This window comes from Rhinopithecus roxellana, chromosome 7, assembly GCF_007565055.1.
Source record: "Rhinopithecus roxellana isolate Shanxi Qingling chromosome 7, ASM756505v1, whole genome shotgun sequence".
Classification (NCBI taxonomy): domain Eukaryota; kingdom Metazoa; phylum Chordata; class Mammalia; order Primates; family Cercopithecidae; genus Rhinopithecus; species Rhinopithecus roxellana.
The window spans coordinates 73316904-73336384 of NC_044555.1; the positions used below are offsets into that span (position 1 = coordinate 73316904).

The window sequence follows — 19481 nt, forward strand, 5'->3', positions numbered from 1 at the left end:
GTCTGGACGTGTGGTAGATGCTGGGGATATGTTTGTGATAGAACTTCAATGAAGGGCTCCATTTTCTTAAGGTATATTTCATTCAAAAAACAAGTGAATAAAAAATACTTTTCTGGAAGAATGAATAAGATGTTGCTATCTATAATTATTATAAATACCATGGCACAGGGCCTAATAGTTCAAAAGTGATTTCACATGTATAATTTAATATGCTCTTTACAAGAACCCTATAAGGCAGAAAGGTCATGCTCGTATATTCAGTTACCTCATGTTATAGAAGAAGAAACTGAGGCTTGCAGGTTTCCTTGCTATAGTTCACGGGGTGGCAAAGTACGGCCCACCATCTGCTTCAGTAAATAAAATTTTATTGGCACATGACCAGGACCTTTTGTTGAGATATTGCCTGCGACTGCTTCCCTCTACAACAGCACAGCTGAGTAGGTGTGTTGACAGAGACAATGTTGAAAGTATTTACTATCTGATACTTTACAGAGAATAAAACATCTATTGCTACAGAATATACAGGCAAGAAGGGATAGAGTTGTCTTTTCACTTCAGGTTTTTTTTCTCACACACTGTAAAATTCAGGGATGCTCTATGGGGCAGGGCAAATTAGAATTGATTTCTGAGGGGTGAGAGAGAAGAAAATGTGCTTTGAACAATAATTTCATATTTGCAAACATATCTGCATTGCTTTCATGAGAGAGCTTACAGATAGCAATGCCCAACAATGCTCTTGATTAGCAATTCCTAAAATAGAAGGGAGAGGGAAAGAGACAAAGGGATACCCACCTCCTTGGATACAGGTGAGAATCTCCCAATTATGGTGGGAAGAAGAGACAGATGAGATTTTTTAATCAAAGAAAGACAAGTAAAAATACAATTCTAAAAGAGAGGTTTAGAAACCTGCCATACTAACCTCTACTAAGTATTGATTCTTGGTGCATTACTTTCTTGGTTTTTGCATGTGTGAAGGACGATTAAAAATGATGACTCCAGATATCTACTTTTGAGAAGGCTCTAAAGGGTTATTTAACAGTTGACCATCTATAAACACCATATAGAAAGTTTTCCCTAGAGGACTAACATGTTGTTTCAAAAATTAAACAGACAAAGCAAAAAAATCTAAAAAGTCACTGAAGAATAATAGCATCTATTTCAGAGTAACTAGAAATTGATATCCAGGTTTCCATCCAGCCAAATCTAGCTGGTGGCAAGGCCAGCTAACACTGTTTGCTATGACAGTGACAGAGCTGCATTTCTATGTTAAAAGTCTAAGCCATGAGGAAATAGGAGCCTAAGGACCACAGTATCAACCTCATATAAAAGCATAGTTACATGGAGTATTCCACAATTCTGTTTCCGACAGAAGTGTCAAGAATGAAAGAATAAATGACCCATAAGGCCAAATCCGCATGGACTAGGATAATACAATGGTGCATTTTCATGTTCCTGTAATAGTATACACTTAATCTTAGCCAAAAGGCCAAGAAGTGATCTTGTAATACTACAGAGTCAAAATATTACTTGAATTTCAACTCAGATGAAAGGAAACAACGCGAAATCCTACAGATTTTCTTTTCTTTTCTTTTTCTTTTCTTTTTTTTTTTTTTCCAGAGTTTCACTCTTGTTGCCCAAGCTGGAGTGCAATGGCGTGATCTCTGCTCACTGCAACCTCTGCCTCCTGTATTCAAGAAATTCTCCTGCTTCAGCCTCCCGAGTAGCTGGGATTACAGGTGTGTGCCACCACGCCCAGCTAATTTTTTTTATTTTTAGTAGAAACAGGGCTTCACCATGTTAGCCAGGCTGGTCTCGAACTCCTGATCTCAGGTGATCCGCCCGCCTCAGCCTCCCAAAGTGCTAGGATTACAGGTGGGAGCCACTGCACCCAGTCAATCCTAGAGCTTTTCTTCTGATCTGAATCTGCCAGTTCTGGAGATGATTTTTTTCTGATATTTTAGTCACCCGCCAATGCTAATTCTATCTTTTAAAACAAATCAGTTAAGAATTCCTCTTGAAAATTTTCATTCTTATTCCAAATTGACATGAATCTGTGAAAACATGGCCTTAAATGTGTGAACATTCCTGTGGATTTATTCTACCATTGGAAAGAGTTCATATGTAGTAAAGAAAAATCATTAGTCAAAAATATAGGACTAAACTTCAATTTATTTCCATTCATTCACTGACACATCTATTAATGACTATGTACTATAAGTAAGGTACTAAAATAGTCATAAGATGAAGCCAGAGAAAACTACAGAACTTTTTAAAATAATATTTTTTAAAAAGCAGTTTTTTCTTTTTCTTTCTTTCTTTCTTTTTTTTTTGAAACAGGGTTTTGCTCTGTTGCCCAGGCTGGAGTATGGTGGTGTGATCATAGCTCACTACAGCCTCAACCTCCTCAAGCTCAGGTGATCCTCCCACCTCAGCTTCCAAAGCAGCTGGGACTATAGGCACATGCCACTATGCCTGGCTAATTTTTGTATTTTTTCGTAGAGACAGGGTTTTACCATCTTTCCCAAGTTAAAAAGAAAAAGTAATTTTCAAAGACATCGTTCCACTTTAAACCACTGGTAGAGGGTTTTGAAAGGACTCATACTGGTATTTGCTCTAGTTGAAATTAATCTTATGTATTATTAAGGTATGATTCTTCTAAGCGATTAATAAAAAACATTTTAATGCACATATTGGATCCACAAATATATCTTAATAAAATCCAGCAATACCTGCAATGTAGAAATGAGGAGGTCTGTGTATTTAACAAAAGTAACAAGCGGAGAGAATAGACTCTGCCCCTGTTTCCCGAGTCCCACTTTGTCTGCCTTTCCTGACTCAATGCCACAAACATAAGTAACACTAAGTCCCTTTTTCCCCTTCTGCCACCTCCACTTTCGTCACTTCAGAAAAACAACCAAAGACAACAAATACATCAAAACCTGAGCTCTATGAAAACATGAAAATCTAGAAAATGAGAGGTGCATTCAGCATGACTGAAATGTTTATATAATTTAAATCACATAAAAAGCTTATACTAACATTAAAACACTGCATTTAAAGCAACCTTCACACTTCCCTGAAAATGGAAAGCAAAGATTCTAGAAAACAACTCGGCATGGAAACCCTATTAGAATGTGGGAGGTGATCGGGCTTAAGGAGAGTTAGTGTTAAGCAGAGAATGGCACTTCTAAATTGTCGCTTTTTGGTGTTATAAACAATGCGAGGCCGCTGTGGCTCTCTTGTCAATCATGTGCGTGAGGCCCCCTTATTGCAGACTCCATTAAACAACAGAGGAAAATTGAATGCTTTCGGGAGACATAAGGTTCAACTCTACAAGTAATTATGATGTGCCTCCTATGCACAGACACCACATGATCAGCAAGACACTGTCCTGGGACATTGCCCAGGGTCAAGGGGCTTGGGTGGGTCGCTTTCCATCTTCCTCACAGTTCTGGGCCTGTGCGTTCCCTGCTGTTTAACTGTGGCTGTCACTTTATGTTCATGTCCAAAGTACTCAATCAAATCATGGGAAGTTCACTAGAAACTCTGATTCCTCACTCACGTCCTTTTAAACATTGCTAGTCTTCCTGTCACATACCCACGACATGGCACTGGGGCTGGACAGGAAGAAAATAAGGAATGCATTGTTTGAAAAGAACTAAAGGGCAAAGCAGAGTAAGAGGCACAGCAAAGATAGAAACATTAAGGACTATCTTGGGGAAGTTGCCCCCTTCCAAGCTCAGAGACTTCAGTGAAATAGACTGACGTCTTTACATCTCAATTTCCTCACATGTAAAATTGAAAGTAAGAATCCCTACAGCAGACAGCACTGGATTCTGGTGTATACAATAATAACAAAAGTTTTAGGCCGGGCACAGTGGCTCACATCTGTAATCCCAGCACTTTCGGAAGCCGAGGCGGGCGGATCATGAGGTCAGGAGATAGAGACCATCCTGGCTAACACGGTGAAACCCCATGTCTACTAAAAATACAAAAAATTAGCCGGGCATGTTGGCAGGCACCTGTAGTCCCAGCTACTCAGGAGGCTGAGTAAAGAGAATGGCGTGAACCTGGGAGGTGGAACTTGCAGTGAGCTGAGATTGCACCACTGCACTCCAGCATGAGTGACAGAGCCAGACTCCATCTCAAAAAAAAAAAAAAAAGGTTTTACTTCTTTTTTTCTGGTAACAGGAATATCGAGGACAGGATGGTAAGGCAGACTCCTTAAATCATTTAGGACCTGGGTATTTCCAGTTCACTGTTTGGCCATCTTCGGGGTGTGATCCTTGACCTCATGATGAACAATAGCTGCTGGAGCTCCAGTAATCATATCTAAGTTCTGGGCAACAGGAAAAATGGAAAGGTATACAACTTTCCTTGTACTGTAAGTCCCACAGTTATTCGGCTCACATGTCATTGCCCAACAACAAAATAAACGGCCACACCTAACTGCAAGGGAAGCTGGGATATATAACCTAGCTGCACAGCCATAGGTCCAGATATAAATTGGGATTCTGTTACTAAGGAAGAAGAAGAAAGTGTATATTGGAAGAGAACCTGGAGCTTCTACCACCTGCCTCTCCTTCTAAGATAGAAACACACTTAATTTGTAAATGAGAGACTGGCATAATAGGGACATAGAGGAAAAATATTCTAATTACTAAGTGGCAAAGTAATTTTACTTGTCAATTCGACATTTCGTTAGGTATTTCAAATGACAGCATCCGAATATGTGGAATTTTACCACTCGCTCTCAACTCATTACCTTCTGCTCTATCAAAACATACATTCTCCATATTAACTGAAGCCTATTATGATTTGCACGAGAGAAAAGAAAAATTCCAAAGTTCAGCAAAGCTCAAGGAAAGACACTGATGAGGACCAATGAGATCAGAACAGAGACACTGCCTCGATCCTATTAGCCAAAGGGTTTGTAAAACTCAGTTCTTTTGTTGAGAGACCATCAATTCCTTGAGCACAGGCCTAGTGCTGGGCCCTCAAAGTGAGTGGGTGAATGAATGAATGAATGATGGTTAAAGCACTTTGTATGTACTCTTTTATTAATAAATAAATATATATTACATATATATAAAACAAATGTAGTTTATTCATCCTGAATATATGCCTGATCTGATATATGCTAAATACTTTATTAGATATATGCTAAATACTTTCATTATAAAATATGTATCTCTGATATGTATTAAATATCTACACTATTTGATTATAAAACATATATCTCTGGCATGTGTTAAACAGGTACTATATTTGATTAAAAAATACATATCTCTGGTACGTGTTAGACAGATATTCTGATTATAAAATACATACCTCTGGTATGTGCTAAACAGATACCCTATTTGATTATAAAATACATATCTCTAGTATGTGTTAGATATCTACTCTATTTAATTATAAAATATATATCTCTGGAATGTGTTAAATAGGTATAATATTTGATTAAAAGATACATATCTCTAGTACGTGTTAGATAACTCTGATTATAAAATACATATCTCTGGTATATGTGCTAAACAGATACTCTATTTGATTAGAAAATATATATCTCTGGTATGTGTTAAATAGCTATTCCATTTGATTATAAGATGCATATTTCTGGTATGTGTTAAATAGATACTGCATTTGATTATAAAATGCATATCTCTGGTATGTGCTAAACAGATACTCTATTTGATTAGAAAATACATATATCTGGTGTCTGTAAAATAGCTATTGTATTAATTATAAAATGCATGTTTCCATCATATGTTAAATAAACACGTTAAACCAAATACTACATTTAGTTATAAAATACATATCTGTGACGTGTGAAACAGACACCATATTTGAGAATAAAATGCTCATATTGAACCTGTGTCCACGCGATGGGGGAGCTGCCTCGGATAGAATGGTGAATACTCAAAACAAACTCTGTGTAGATCACAGAAGGAAGCTGGGTCACACTCAGCGTAGACGTTAGGTGCATGCCCATGTCTAAATTTCCCTAAAAGAACTGGCATCCTGTCTTAAGTGCCAGCTCCAAGTGAGGAGCACTCTCCTCAAACAAAACGGGTTTTGGCCTTGCAGTGATCAATGTGTCTGGGTAAGTAGAGACCCTTGGAAGGGAGTGGGTCGTCCCCTAGCAGAGGGGCTGAGGGCAGGCTGGAAGGAACCCATGCTGCATTGTCTGGGGGAGGACAAGGTGTGGAGCCCTGAAACCTTTTCTCACCCTGATGGTGGTACAACTCTGCTTAGAAGGGGCTGTGAGTAGGACTTTACTATGTGGGGAAAAAAATCATTCACTGCTAATAACAACAGCAACAACAGAACATATATATATACACACACACATATATGATGAAAATAAGAGCATCACAGTCAATCATTCCCATTCACGAGATCTTGATGATAAGTTATCACTGGCCCTGTATTTTTTTTCCTCTTAAAGAGAAACAAAGCTATTTATGAGGAAAAAACATATAAACTGATTTGAAGCCACTAGAATAATTATAAAATTGGATGTTTCAAAAGAAGCATATTAATATGGGGAGGAAGGTAATTCCTCAGTTATAACAAGCTTACCTGCCCTTTGTATTCCACTGGCTTCAGTCCTGCATAAATGGGCACAAAACTGCTGGCTAGGAGGACCTAGATGGATAAAATAAAGAAGCAGCTCATGACTACAGGCATGAACATTCAGACAATACAGTTGATGTAGTATTGACTAGCAAAATCTCAATAAATAAGCCCCACAGACTTCAAGTGCAGCACTGCACATAATTACAAAAAAGATAACACTTTTAATAACAGAAAAGACTCTAAACAGATAGGTACAAGTTGACACACTCAGAATCAATCAACTTCACCTGGGTAAAAATCAGCATTTTTTTTTTTTTTTATAGTAGACACACAAGTTATTATAAACCGAAATTTAAGGTAAGTCTAAGTTCCTGACTATGTAAAGGTTACAGAGAAAGTATTTGTAATGTTCTATCATATACTGTAAAAATCATGTTACAGTTGCACTCCTACTTTCTGGAGGAACAAAGCCCTCTGATTATGACAGGAGAGGTTAGTCCACAGCTCAGAGATGTTCTCATTTATGTCACCAGGATTTGTAAAGGGAATGACATATTTTATGTTCCAATGACGTGGTCAGGATATGTAATGGAACCCTGGCAAGCAGTGACATCAATTATGCTTTATCTCCCATTTAAAAAGTTGAAAAAGATTGTCATTTAGGCAATTACCATTCCATACATCATAAGAAGTTGGGCTCTGATAGCTTTTCTGAAATGTAAATGTTTTATTTTGCTTTGTAGTTTCCAAATCACTAGTGTTCTATTTGAAAACATACAGCATTAGATACTGAATATTTTTTAAGCTATAATCTTTCAACTGATAAGTGAAAGACTCTGGCTGTTTTTTGTCAAAGATTTCATGAGACTTTTTTTTCAACATACATTATTCAGAAATGGATTATGGCTCAAATGCTGACTTGCAGATCATCCATTTACAATTATTTAGAACTCAAAAGGCATTTCCTCTAAAAATCAATGTTATAGGTATGGTTTCTGGGTCAGCTCTCAAAAGCCTATTTATTCTGAACTGCAACTAAATTACAGATTCAGTCAGCAGCATAACAATTTCCATAGGAAAATCCTCTTTTGAGCTGCGACCTGACACAGCTGGAACCTACTCTTGCCATTTTTATTTCTACACCATGTACAGGGAACTTCCATAGCTTTTTTATGCAGTGGTTCTTCCTTGGACATGTCTCCTGTTTCCTCATTACCAAAAACCCCACTGAAAGGACAGGGACTTGTGTCTCTCCTGGTATGTCCAGCCCTTGGCAGAGCTCATACTCAACAAACATCTGTTGGGTATTTCTCTCCCTTCTCTGTGATGTGAATGGACCCAACACTCCTCCACCTACCTCAAAAGTGGGACTAAAGAAGGTTGCCCAGTGCTGTTGGTGGCATGCTGGTTGCAAAGGCACAGGCCTGGTTGTAACAGCTCCTACAGCAACAGGCTCCTGACAAATGCCCAAAGAAGCTTCTGGGGCCTCAGGTTTCAGCAGTGGCAAATTCAAGGATAACAGCACAACACAGGGACTCCAGCAGGAAAGAAGGTAAGAAATAGCCATGCGTGAAAGGGTTCTGTTGCACCATGCTGGCACTAGGTGCCAGAACCAGCTATATAATTTCTGGGTCCTGTCCAAAATAAAATAAATGCAGGGCCCCTTGTTCATAAAGTATGGAGAATATTGAGATGTTGGCAGCAGAGCATTAAACCAACGGTGAGGCCCTTTGGATAGTGGAGCCACGTGCAAATGCACAGGTCATACACTCATGAAGTAGACCTTGCCTCAAATATACTGTCTAATTTAATTATTTCTCGGCCCTGTCTCAAAAAGATAAAGTTGCTCAAAGATCTCTCTGCTAATACATGGTTGAGACTGCCCCGGAACCAATTTATTTTAATACAAAATGTATATTTTTACCAGAGCCAACATAAACATGTCAGATTTCTCACAATGAGTCTTTTTTTCATCTTTTGGTCAATTTTATACACATCTATCTCAATCGCTTGTTTATTGAAATACTGAAAGCACGCTAGTTTGCAGCACTGTTTCTCAAAGGAAAGCAGGCACTTCTATTTATTTTTTATGTGCTTGTTTATTTATTTATTACAAGGCATAATAATAACCTTACACAAGGTCTGTCAACCTTCTACAAAATGTCATTGCGGACATGCCCGCACCACGACATTCTTCTCAAAATCTCAACTCTAAATGGCCCACATAATGCAATACTGTGACATTACAGCAATCATGTCTCTTTCACAAAGAGGCAAAGCAGGAGTGAGTAGCACCTTGGGTGATTTGGTGAAGATCACTTAATAAATCAATAGGAGAGAGAGGACAGAAAGCAGGCATCTTCAACTCCAACCCTCTCAGCCCACTGGTAGCAATGACATCATTGGCTTCAGAGAAAGGTTGCTTACAGTTAAGGTAACTGCATTCACCCTAACTAAACTCAGCCTTATCAGCAATTGGCTACACTTTTAAAAAAATAATCACAGACCCTAGATATGTTTTGCAAGCACAATGTAGCTATTTAATGAAGTTATTCAGCAAATGCAACACCACAAAGCAATAACTAGAGCAATTTGTGGATAGCACACATATTGTGAAATTACAGTACTTAGAGGTCTTTAAAGAACCAAAAACACTCCATAAATATAGTGATTTATTTCATTATTCTGCAGAGAGACACGTGAACTGCAAAAAAATCACTAACCTTAGAATTACAGTTTGTTTTTTTTTCTTTTCCCCCGTGTCAAAGTAAAATGTAGAGTTCACAAGTTAATGCTTGGAACTATTTTGATGAAAAATGCTATCCAATTACTTTCCTACAGATAATAACAGTAAGAATCCTCCTGAATGATATGAAAAGTGCAGTGAACTGGAAAATACTTGTCACTCCTCCAAATCAATGTATTTGTTTTTGTCATAGCTGACTCTCCCTTTATATGGACTGATGATTTGTATATCAAACCAAGTTTAGTGGGGAAATTAGCTTTAGATAGTTAAGAGCTAAGTAGCTTTTCTTATTTGTAGTCAGCTTACTGCAATTTTATTGCAGGCAAACAGGATTTCCTAAGAAAGGAGATAAAGACTGACATTCTAAGGTCATATAATAAAATATTATGCCTAAACATATGCTTTTAGTGTATTTCACCTCACAATATTTCCAGTGAAATTCACCTCGCCAATGAACCTCAACACGTCCACAGCACTTGTTCTCAGCTGGGGATGATTTTACCCCCTAGGGACGTTTATCAATGTGTCTGTCATAACCTGGGGTAGAGGGTGGGGTGGGGGGTGGTGTCCTGCTGGCATCTACTGAACAGAGACCAGGGATGCTGCTCAAATTCCTACAAAGGATAGACAGCTGTCACAAGAAATAGCTATCTGGGGAATAATCTGGGTCCCTACTGCCAGGAGTGCAGTGTTTGTGGCTGAGAACGCTGATGTGGAAAGCAGGGGTGTAATTTTCACACCCTATCACTTGGTATAGCACTTTAAATGTTGGACATATGTGAAACCAATGATTTGTGTTTTTACTAAATACGCAATGATAAAAATGAGAGCTAGTGTCTTCCTATAGCAACAGTATAAAACACTGTCAGGTGTGCATTCCCGACACGTTCTGATTGACTCTCTTCATTTTGCATTTTATAGAAAAGAGATGTTTAGAAAATTAGGTGGCCTAGCTTCCTTAGGGATTAAATTCTCAACAAGTTTCATTTACGCCTAAAGTTTACTGTGGACTTTAATGAGAATCTAACTGTTTATACAGAACCTGCTGGTGTAGTTGAAATTCAAAGACAGATTCAAATTTATCTTCCTCAGTTTTTCCAAGATAATGACCAATCTCAAATTCAGTTCTTATTTCACCTTTCCAAGGCTAAATGTGAGAGGATCTTGTTAAAAGCATTCTCACACATGTGAAGAAATTCAGGACATCACTGCAATAGAGACAGGGCAGAATTTTCTCAAGATGGCCAGGGACACTACTGTGCAGGAAAGGCTTCCTGGGGACCTCTATCCTACAGCATTCACACATGTCAAAAGACCCTTTTGGAAAACACTTGTGTATCAGTCTTAAACATGAAGAATTCAATGATTCGTACCAATTCAGGGAAGCAGTGGAACCCCACCACGCCACTGCACTGTTAATTTTTTTTTACACATCATTTTAGCTCAGCCATGGAGGTTGCATATGACTTTCTTTTAACCTAGGGGCTCACCTCCCTAGTTATGCTTTGCTGAAGACTAACATTAAAATGTGTTTGGATTTCCTAGTTGCATGCATGCTTCTAAAGAAAAACAGTCCACAACAAAATCTGGAACTCGAAATGAATGAGTTGGTATGCAAAATGCGCGCACTTGACACTCGGGGGATACTGTGTAGAGCGGCACACCAGGAAAGGAATCAGGAAGGAATCATGCTAAATAATGAACAGTATGAAGAGATGGATGTCTGGAGAGTGGAGGCACTTGAAGGCGACCATGCACATCTGGTATGTACTTAAGAGTTGATGAAATACTTTCACACATACTTCATTTGACCTTGTTCTGAAGGTATCCATCTTAAAGATGAAGAAACCAAGGCTCTAAGAAGTTGAGACTCGCCAAAGGTCCCAGAGCCCATCAACAACAGGGTTAGGTGGATGTGTACCACCCCCTCCATGACTCTTTTCCATCCCCTAAATTATCTGCATTTGCAGGAACTGATCTCATCTTGGTTTTGATCTGCTGGTGACCCACAGACATAAAGGGTCATCCTTGGAGGGAACATTTTTCTGGGTGTGGCACCCGGAAATCAATCTCTCAGATGGGAAATAAAGATATGATTTTTGAGGGGGGCCTCCTGGGGCTCTGGTTAACTCTATAAAGGGGTCTCCCCTCTGCAGGCTGCCTTCAAGTAGTTGAGCAGCAGACATCATCTGTGTTTCCCTTTGTTGGTATAGTCACTATAAGGGAGGAGCGGAATGGTTGACACCAATAAATTCTGAACAAAGGAATGCCTTAAGGCCTGCATCTGTCTTATAACGGTTTATAAAGTAGAAAAGACTGAGTTAAATCCTCATGAACATAAGATTCAAAATTCTGTGGAAATTCAACCCTAAATAAAATGAAGAGTTGGACCACACAGTCTGCAAGGGTTCCAAGAAAACAACCAACTAGCATTGCAGCTATCAAACGAGTGATTTTCCATGCCACTAAAGGTGAAGCTGATTAAGATAAATTAAGTATGAATTATCACACAAAATTATTTATTTTAAAAAAGAAGGCTTGGCCGGGCGCGGTGGCTCAAGCCTGTAATCCCAGCACTTTGAGAGGCCGAGATGGGCGGATCACGAGGTCAGGAGATCGAGACCATCCTAGCTAACACGGTGAAACCCCGTCTCTACTAAAAATACAAAAACTAGCCGGGCGAGGTGGCAGGCGCCTGTAGTCCCAGCTACTCGGGAGGCTGAGGCAGGAGAATGGCGTAAACCCGGGAGGCAGAGCTTGCAGTGAGCTGAGATCCAGCCACTGGACTCCAGTCCGGGCGACAGAGCGAGACTCCGCCTCAAAAAAAAAAAAAAAAAAAAAAAAAAAAAAAAAAAAAAAAAAGGCTTATGATGATGAGCTGTAAACTCAAATGCCTAACTCAAATTACGTGGCAAGAACTCAGTAGCAACCATTTCCTGAAGTATTACAGATATCAGTTAGCACATTGTTCATGAAGACAGGTGATAAGTAAGGGGTTCAAGAATAACACTGATAAGAAAAAGTAAGTCCTATTCAGCCTGAAGAAAAGAAAGCTGTGATTGAACATGGCTTTAAAATTTCATGACAGATTCATAGAAGGGCGCTGAGCAGGGGTGTGTATGGGTTATTACGTTATTTGTTCATTATTTATGAAATATTGGCTCCATTCAGCATGCATAAAGGGCTTTACCATTTAAAACACACTTTCACATGCTTTATCTTATTTATTCTGCACAGTAACACTAGTTAGTATTACTGTGCGAATTATTCCATTTCAGAGATGAGAAAACTGAGACTCAAAAATAATCAGTCCAAGAGGACAACGTCAGGAAACGACAGGCCTAGACATGATCACCAGGACACTCATAAAACAAGTAACCATCTTTGAGGAGATTCAAAAAGACCTCAAAATACACACACACACACACACACACACACACACACTCTCTCTCTCTCTCTCTCTCTCTCTCTCTCTCTCTCACACACACACACACACACACACACATTCTAAGCTTTCTAGTTGGATTTTCAGGTACGTAGGCACGCTGTCTGTAACAAACAGCATCAGTCAGCTGGTGGATAATGAAAAACTAGGCATTTTCTTAAAAAATTCAACTATTAAGTAGCAAAACAAATGAGTTAATGATAAAAACAGACAGAAAATACAACATGGAGCAAAGTTTAAAGGAGGTGAAAATCATCAGTGTTTAGTATTTCATGCTCTCCCATGCTCTTTTCTCTAACTTGAGTTTTAATCAGCCTCTCTCTTTCTCTCTGTCTCCCATCCCTTCCATCTACAGAATATCCAGATACTGGGAAGTAGACTTGTATTAGTTCATTTTCACACTGCTGATGAAGACATACCCGATACTGGGTAAATGATAAAGAAAAAGAGGTTTAATGGCCTTACAATTCCATGTGGCTGGGGAGGCCTCACAATCATGGTGGAAGGTGAAAGGCATGTCTTACATGGCAGCAGGCAGGAGAGAGAATGAGAGAGAAGCAACAGCAGAAACCCCTTATTAAACCGTCAGATGTCGTGAGACTTACTCACTACCAGGAGAACAGTATGGGATGGGGAAAACCATCCCCATAATTCAATTATCTCCCACTGGGTCCCTCCCACAATACATATGAATTATGGGAACTACGATTCAAGGTGAGATTTGGGTGGGGACAGAGACAAACCATATCAAGACCCCAGGCCGTGTGTTCAGAGCCAGGTGTACCAAGCCCTGGGAGACCTGCAGCTACCCATCATCGAGCTGCTTCAATTCATGGCTTGAGAGCCTCTTGTCTCCACCTAAAGGGAGTGGGGTGACCTTCAGGCAGCCTCCCCAACCCCAACCAAAAAGGTCAGAAGCACCATCCTCCCATGGCACCACCTCAGACAACATTCTCCCACCATCCTCTTCTTTCACCGGAACATATATACTTGATCATGTCCCTACCTGGCAGGGGGTTACTTTACTTCCTCTTCACGCTTATTCCTTTGCTACATCATCCCTAGTCTTCCCGCACTCTCACTCTTTTCTGCTAAATTCTTCCTGAGTATTCCAGGCATAGGTTTCACAGTTTAACAGTCACCATCTGCTATCAAGGAACTATTCATCCTTCCTTCTTTTTAATTCTGAAAAAGGTTAAAACATCCTCCTAAACACATAGAATGTTTCTTGTAGAACCCAGAATAAATGTCAATTATTCGATATTCTCCTTACAAGTATTACACATTCGTGTCAACAATTTCTCTTCTGTTCAATGAACTTAAGTAATTACATGAATTCTCTGAATAGTTATGATCCAAAACAAAGGAACTAGAAAAACATCATGTTTTCTTAACAGCAACAGTTTGCTATTGCTGTTATAACAAATTACTACAAATGTAACTGCTTCAAACAAGACACATGTATTGTCATACAGTTTGAGGGTCCAAAGTCTGGTATGGGTCTCACTGGGAAAATCCAGGTGTCGGCAGGACTGTGTCTCTTTCTGGAGGCTCTGGTGGAGAATGTGTCTCCTTGCTCATTCAGGTGTTAGGATAATTCAGTTCCACAGGTTACAGGGCAGGTGCCCCCTTTTCTTTGCTGGCTGACAGTGGGGAGCTGCTTTCCTAGAAGTCTCTGTGCTCCCCTAGCATGTGGCTCTTACATCTCCAAACCAGCCATGGTACACAGAATCCGGGAAACATGTCCATTTTTCAAGATTCCGGTACTTAGTTTGGGTCCACTTGGATAATATGGGATCATCCTTCTATCTCAGACCTTAAACTTAATTACATCTACAGAATCCCTTTTGACAGGTAAGGTTACATCTGGACAGGTTCTGGGGATTAGGGTAAGGGCAGCTTTGGGTGTCATTCTTCTGTCTGCCACATAAAAGAGATGGATAGGGAGGATGAGCATTTTATCCAGCGTGGAGTAGAGTTAGGTAAGAATGCTAGACGCGTGGACCACAGTCACAGCTGGGCCCCAGCCAGCTATGTGATTTTGCCCGGGTCATAGAGTACGGAGGGCCCAGCTTCTTTCTTTTCTTTTGTTTTAAATCAAGCCAGTGTAACAGATACAACTTTGGTTCATATCCATTCATTTCACACATATTACAGAGTGCCTACACAATGGCTGGCAGTGTGGCAGGTACTGGGCTGTAGCAGTGAGCAAACCAGAGAAAGCCCTGCCTCTTGGAGCTTACATTCTGGTGAAGGAGGATGGACAATAAAAGCTAAACAGGACAGCAGTAAAGAGGTAGCATGCTAAAGAGTGATATGTAAATCAGGAGGGATGTAGGGAGATCAGGGGCTGAGAGTTCTGTCATTATAGACAGAGAAGCCAGGGATGGACTCCATGAGAAAGAGAAAGCTGGGGGCAGAATCCCTCTCATTTTATGTCACAAGAGCACATAGTCTGTTCCTAGATAAACACGAAGATGCATGTCTGCCCACCGCAAGCCTTATCTGTCTGTATTGGACATTGATGACTTAGGACCACTTAGCATGGGTTGCCCAGCTCTTCCCTTACACTGTCAAATCTACATAATATTGTAATGAGATTACAGAATAATGTCTTTTTTTTTTTTTTGAATTATACTTTAAGTTCTAGGGTACATGTGCATAACGTGCAGGTTTGTTACATATGTATACTTATGCCATGTTGGTGTGCTGCACCCATCAACTCGTCAGCACCCATCAATTCATCATTTATATCATGTATAACTCCCCAATGCAATCCCTCCCTCCTCCCCCCTCCCCCCTCCCCATGATAGGCCCCAGTGCGTGATGTTCCCCTTCCCGAGTCCAAGTGATCTCATTGTTCAGTTCCCACCTATGAGTAAGAACATGCGGTGTTTGGTTTTCTGTTCTTGTGATAGTTTGCTAAGAATGATGGTTTCCAGCTGCATCCATGTCCCTACAAAGGACGCAAACTCATCCTTTTTTATGGCTGCATAGTATTCCATGGTGTATATGTGCCACATTTTCTTAATCCAGTCTGTCACAGATGGACATTTGGGTTGATTCCAAGTCTTTGCTATTGTGAATAGTGCCGCAATAAACATACGTGTACATGTGTCTTTGTAGTAGAATAATTTATAATCCTTTGGGTATATACCCAGTAGTGGGATGGCTGGGTCATATGGTACATCTAGTTCTAGATCCTTGAGGAATTGCCATACTGTTTTCCATAATGGTTGAACTAGTTTACAATCCCACCAACAGTGTAAAAGTGTTCCTAATTCTCCACATCCTCTCCAACACCTGTTGTTTCCTGACTTCTTAATGATTGCCATTCTAACTGGTGTGAGATGGTATCTCATTGTGGTTTTGATTTGCATTTCTCTGATGGCGAGTGATGATGAGCATTTTTTCATGTGTCTGTTGGCTGTATGAATATCTTCTTTTGAGAAATGTCTGTTCATATCCTTTCCCCACTTTTTGATGGGGTTGTTTGTTTTTTTCTCGTATATTTGTTTGAGTTCTTTGTAGATTCTGGATATTAGCCCTTTGTCAGATGAGTAGGTTGCAAAAATTTTCTCCCATTCTGTAGGTTGCCTGTTCACTCTGATGGTAGTTTCTTTTGCTGTGCAAAAGCTCTTTAGTTTAATTAGATCCCATTTGTCAATTTTGGCTTTTGCTGCCGTTGCTTTTGGTGTTTTAGACATGAAGTCCTTGCCCATGCCTATGTCCTGAATGGTACTACCTAGATTTTCTTCTAGGGTTTTTATGGTATTAGGTCTAACATTTAAGTCTCTAATCCATCTTGAATTAATCTTCGTATAAGGAGTAAGGAAAGGATCCAGTTTCAGCTTTCTACTTATGGCTAGCCAATTTGCCCAGCACCATTTATTAAATAGGGAATCCTTTCCCCATTTCTTGTTTCTCTCAGGTTTGTCAAAGATCAGATGGCTGTAGATGTGCGGTATTATTTCTGAGGACTCTGTTCTGTTCCATTGGTCTATATCTCTGTTTTGGTACCAGTACCATGCTGTTTTGGTTACTGTAGCCTTGTAGTATAGTTTGAAGTCAGGTAGCGTGACGCCTCCAGCTTTGTCTTTTTGACTTAGGATTGTCTTGGCAATGCGGGCTCTTTTTTGGTTCCATATGAACTTTAAAGCAGTTTTTTCCAATTCTGTGAAGAAACTCATTGGTAGCTTGATGGGGATGGCATTGAATCTATAAATAACCTTGGGGAGTATGGCCATTTTCACGATATTGATTCTTCCTATCCATGAGCATGGTATGTTCTTCCATTTGTTTGTGTCCTCTTTTATTTCACTGAGCAGTGGTTTGTAGTTCTCCTTGAAGAGGTCCTTTACATCCCTTGTAAGCTGGATTCCTAGGTATTTTATTCTCTTTGAAGCAATTGTGAATGGAAGTTCATTCCTGATTTGGCTCTCTGCTTGTCTGTTGCTGGTGTATAAGAATGCTTGTGATTTTTGCACATTAATTTTGTATCCTGAGACTTTGCTGAAGTTGCTTATCAGCTTAAGGAGATTTTGGGCTGAGACGATGGGGTTTTCTAAATATACAATCATGTCATCTGCAAACAGGGACAATTTGACTTCTTCTTTTCCTAACTGGATACCCTTGATTTCTTTCTCTTGCCTGATTGCCCTAGCCAGAACTTCCAACACTATGTTGAATAGGAGTGGTGAGAGAGGGCATCCCTGTCTTGTGCCAGTTTTCAAAGGGAATTTTTCCAGTTTTTGCCCATTCAGTATGATATTAGCTGTGGGTTTGTCATAAATAGCTCTTATTATTTTGAGGTACGTTCCATCAATACCGAATTTATTGAGCGTTTTTAGCATGAAGGGCTGTTGAATTTTGTCAAAAGCCTTTTCTGCATGTATTGAGACAATCATGTGGTTCTTGTCTTTGGTTCTATTTATATGCTGGATTACGTTTATTGATTTGCGAATGTTGAACCAGCCTTGCATCCCAGGGATGAAGCCCACTTGATCATGGTGGATCAGCTTTTTGATGTGCTGCTGAATCCGGTTTGCCAGTATTTTATTGAGAATTTTTGCATCAATGTTCATCAGGGACATTGGTCTAAAATTCTCTTTTTTTGTTGTGTCTCTGCCAGGCTTTGGTATCAGGATGATGTTGGCCTCATAAAATGAGTTCGGGAGGATTCCCTCTTTTTCTATTGATTGGAATAGTTTCAGAAGGAATGGTACCAGCTCCTCCTTGTACCTCTGGTAGAATTCAGCTGTGAATCCATCTGGTCCTGGACTTTTTTTGGTGGGTAGGCTATTAATTGTTGCCTCAATTTCAGAGCCTGCTATTGGTCTATTCAGGGATTCAACTTCTTCCTGGTTTAGCCTTGGGAGAGTGTAAGTGTCCAGGAAATTATCCATTTCTTCTAGATTTTCTAGTTGATTTGCGTAGAGGCGTTTATAGTATTCTCTGATGGTAGTTTGTATTTCTGTGGGGTCAGTGGTGATATCCCCTTTATCATTTTTTATTGCATCTATTTGATTCCTCTCTCTTTTCTTCTTTATTAGCCTTGCTAGCGGTCTGTCAATTTTGTTGATCTTTTCAAAAAACCAACTCCTGGATTCATTGATTTTTTGGAGGGCTTTTTGTGTCTCTATCTCCTTCAGTTTAGCTCTGATCTTAGTTATTTCTTGCCTTCTGATAGCTTTTGAATGTGTTTGCTCTTGCCTCTCTAGTTCTTTTAATTGTGATGTTAGAGTGTCAATTTTAGATCTTTCCTGCTTTCTCTTGTGGGCATTTAGTGCTATAAATTTCCCTCTACACACTGCTTTAAATGTGTCCCAGAGATTCTGGTATGTTGTATCTTTGTTCTCATTGGTTTCAAAGAACATCTTTATTTCCGCTTTCATTTCGTTATGTACCCAGTAGTCATTCAGGAGCAGGTTGTTCAGTTTCCATGTAGTTGAGCGGTTTTGATTGAGTTTCTTAGTCCTGAGTTCTAGTTTGATTGCACTGTGGTCTGAGAGACAGTTTGTTATAATTTCTGTTCTTTTACATTTGCTGAGGAGTGCTTTACTTCCAATTATGTGGTCAATTTTGGAATAAGTGCGATGTGGTGCTGAGAAGAATGTATATTCTGTTGAGTTGGGGTGGAGAGTTCTATAGATGTCTATTAGGTCCGCTTGGTGCAGAGATGAGTTCAATTCCTGGATATCCTTGTTAACTTTCTGTCTCGTTGATCTGTCTAATGTTGACAGTGGAGTGTTGAAGTCTCCCATTATTATTGTATGGGAGTCTAAGTCTCTTTGTAAGTCTCTAAGGACTTGCTTTATGAATCTGGGTGCTCCTGTATTGGGTGCATATATATTTAGGAGAGTTAGCTCTTCCTGTTGAATTGATCCCTTTACCATTATGTAATGGCCTTCTTTATCTCTTTTGATCTTTGATGGTTTAAAGTCTGTTTTATCAGAGACAAGGATTGCAACCCCTGCTTTTTTTTGTTCTCCATTTGCTTGGTAGATCTTCCTCCATCCCTTTATTTTGAGCCTATGTATGTCTCTGCATGTGAGATGGGTCTCCTGAATACAGCAGACTGATGGGTCTTGACTCTTTATCCAGTTTGCCAGTCTGTGTCTTTTAATTGGAGCATTTAGTCCATTAACATTTAAGGTTAATATTGTTATGTGTGAACTTGATCCTGCCATTGTGATATTAACTGGTTATTTT

At 39.6% G+C, this 19481-nt stretch overlaps 1 protein-coding gene across 6 annotated transcripts in view; it reads right to left on the minus strand.

Annotated features, from left to right (window-relative positions):
• PNPLA4 (patatin like phospholipase domain containing 4) overlaps positions 1-19481 on the minus strand; it is a 98899-nt gene that overhangs the window by 70345 nt on the left and 9073 nt on the right. For all 6 annotated transcript variants that reach the window (XM_030934696.1, XM_030934693.1, XM_030934695.1 and 3 more), the window contains exon 5: positions 6583-6648. In XM_030934696.1, coding sequence (XP_030790556.1) covers positions 6583-6648 — 66 coding nt within the window. The remainder of the gene's footprint in view (positions 1-6582; positions 6649-19481) is intronic.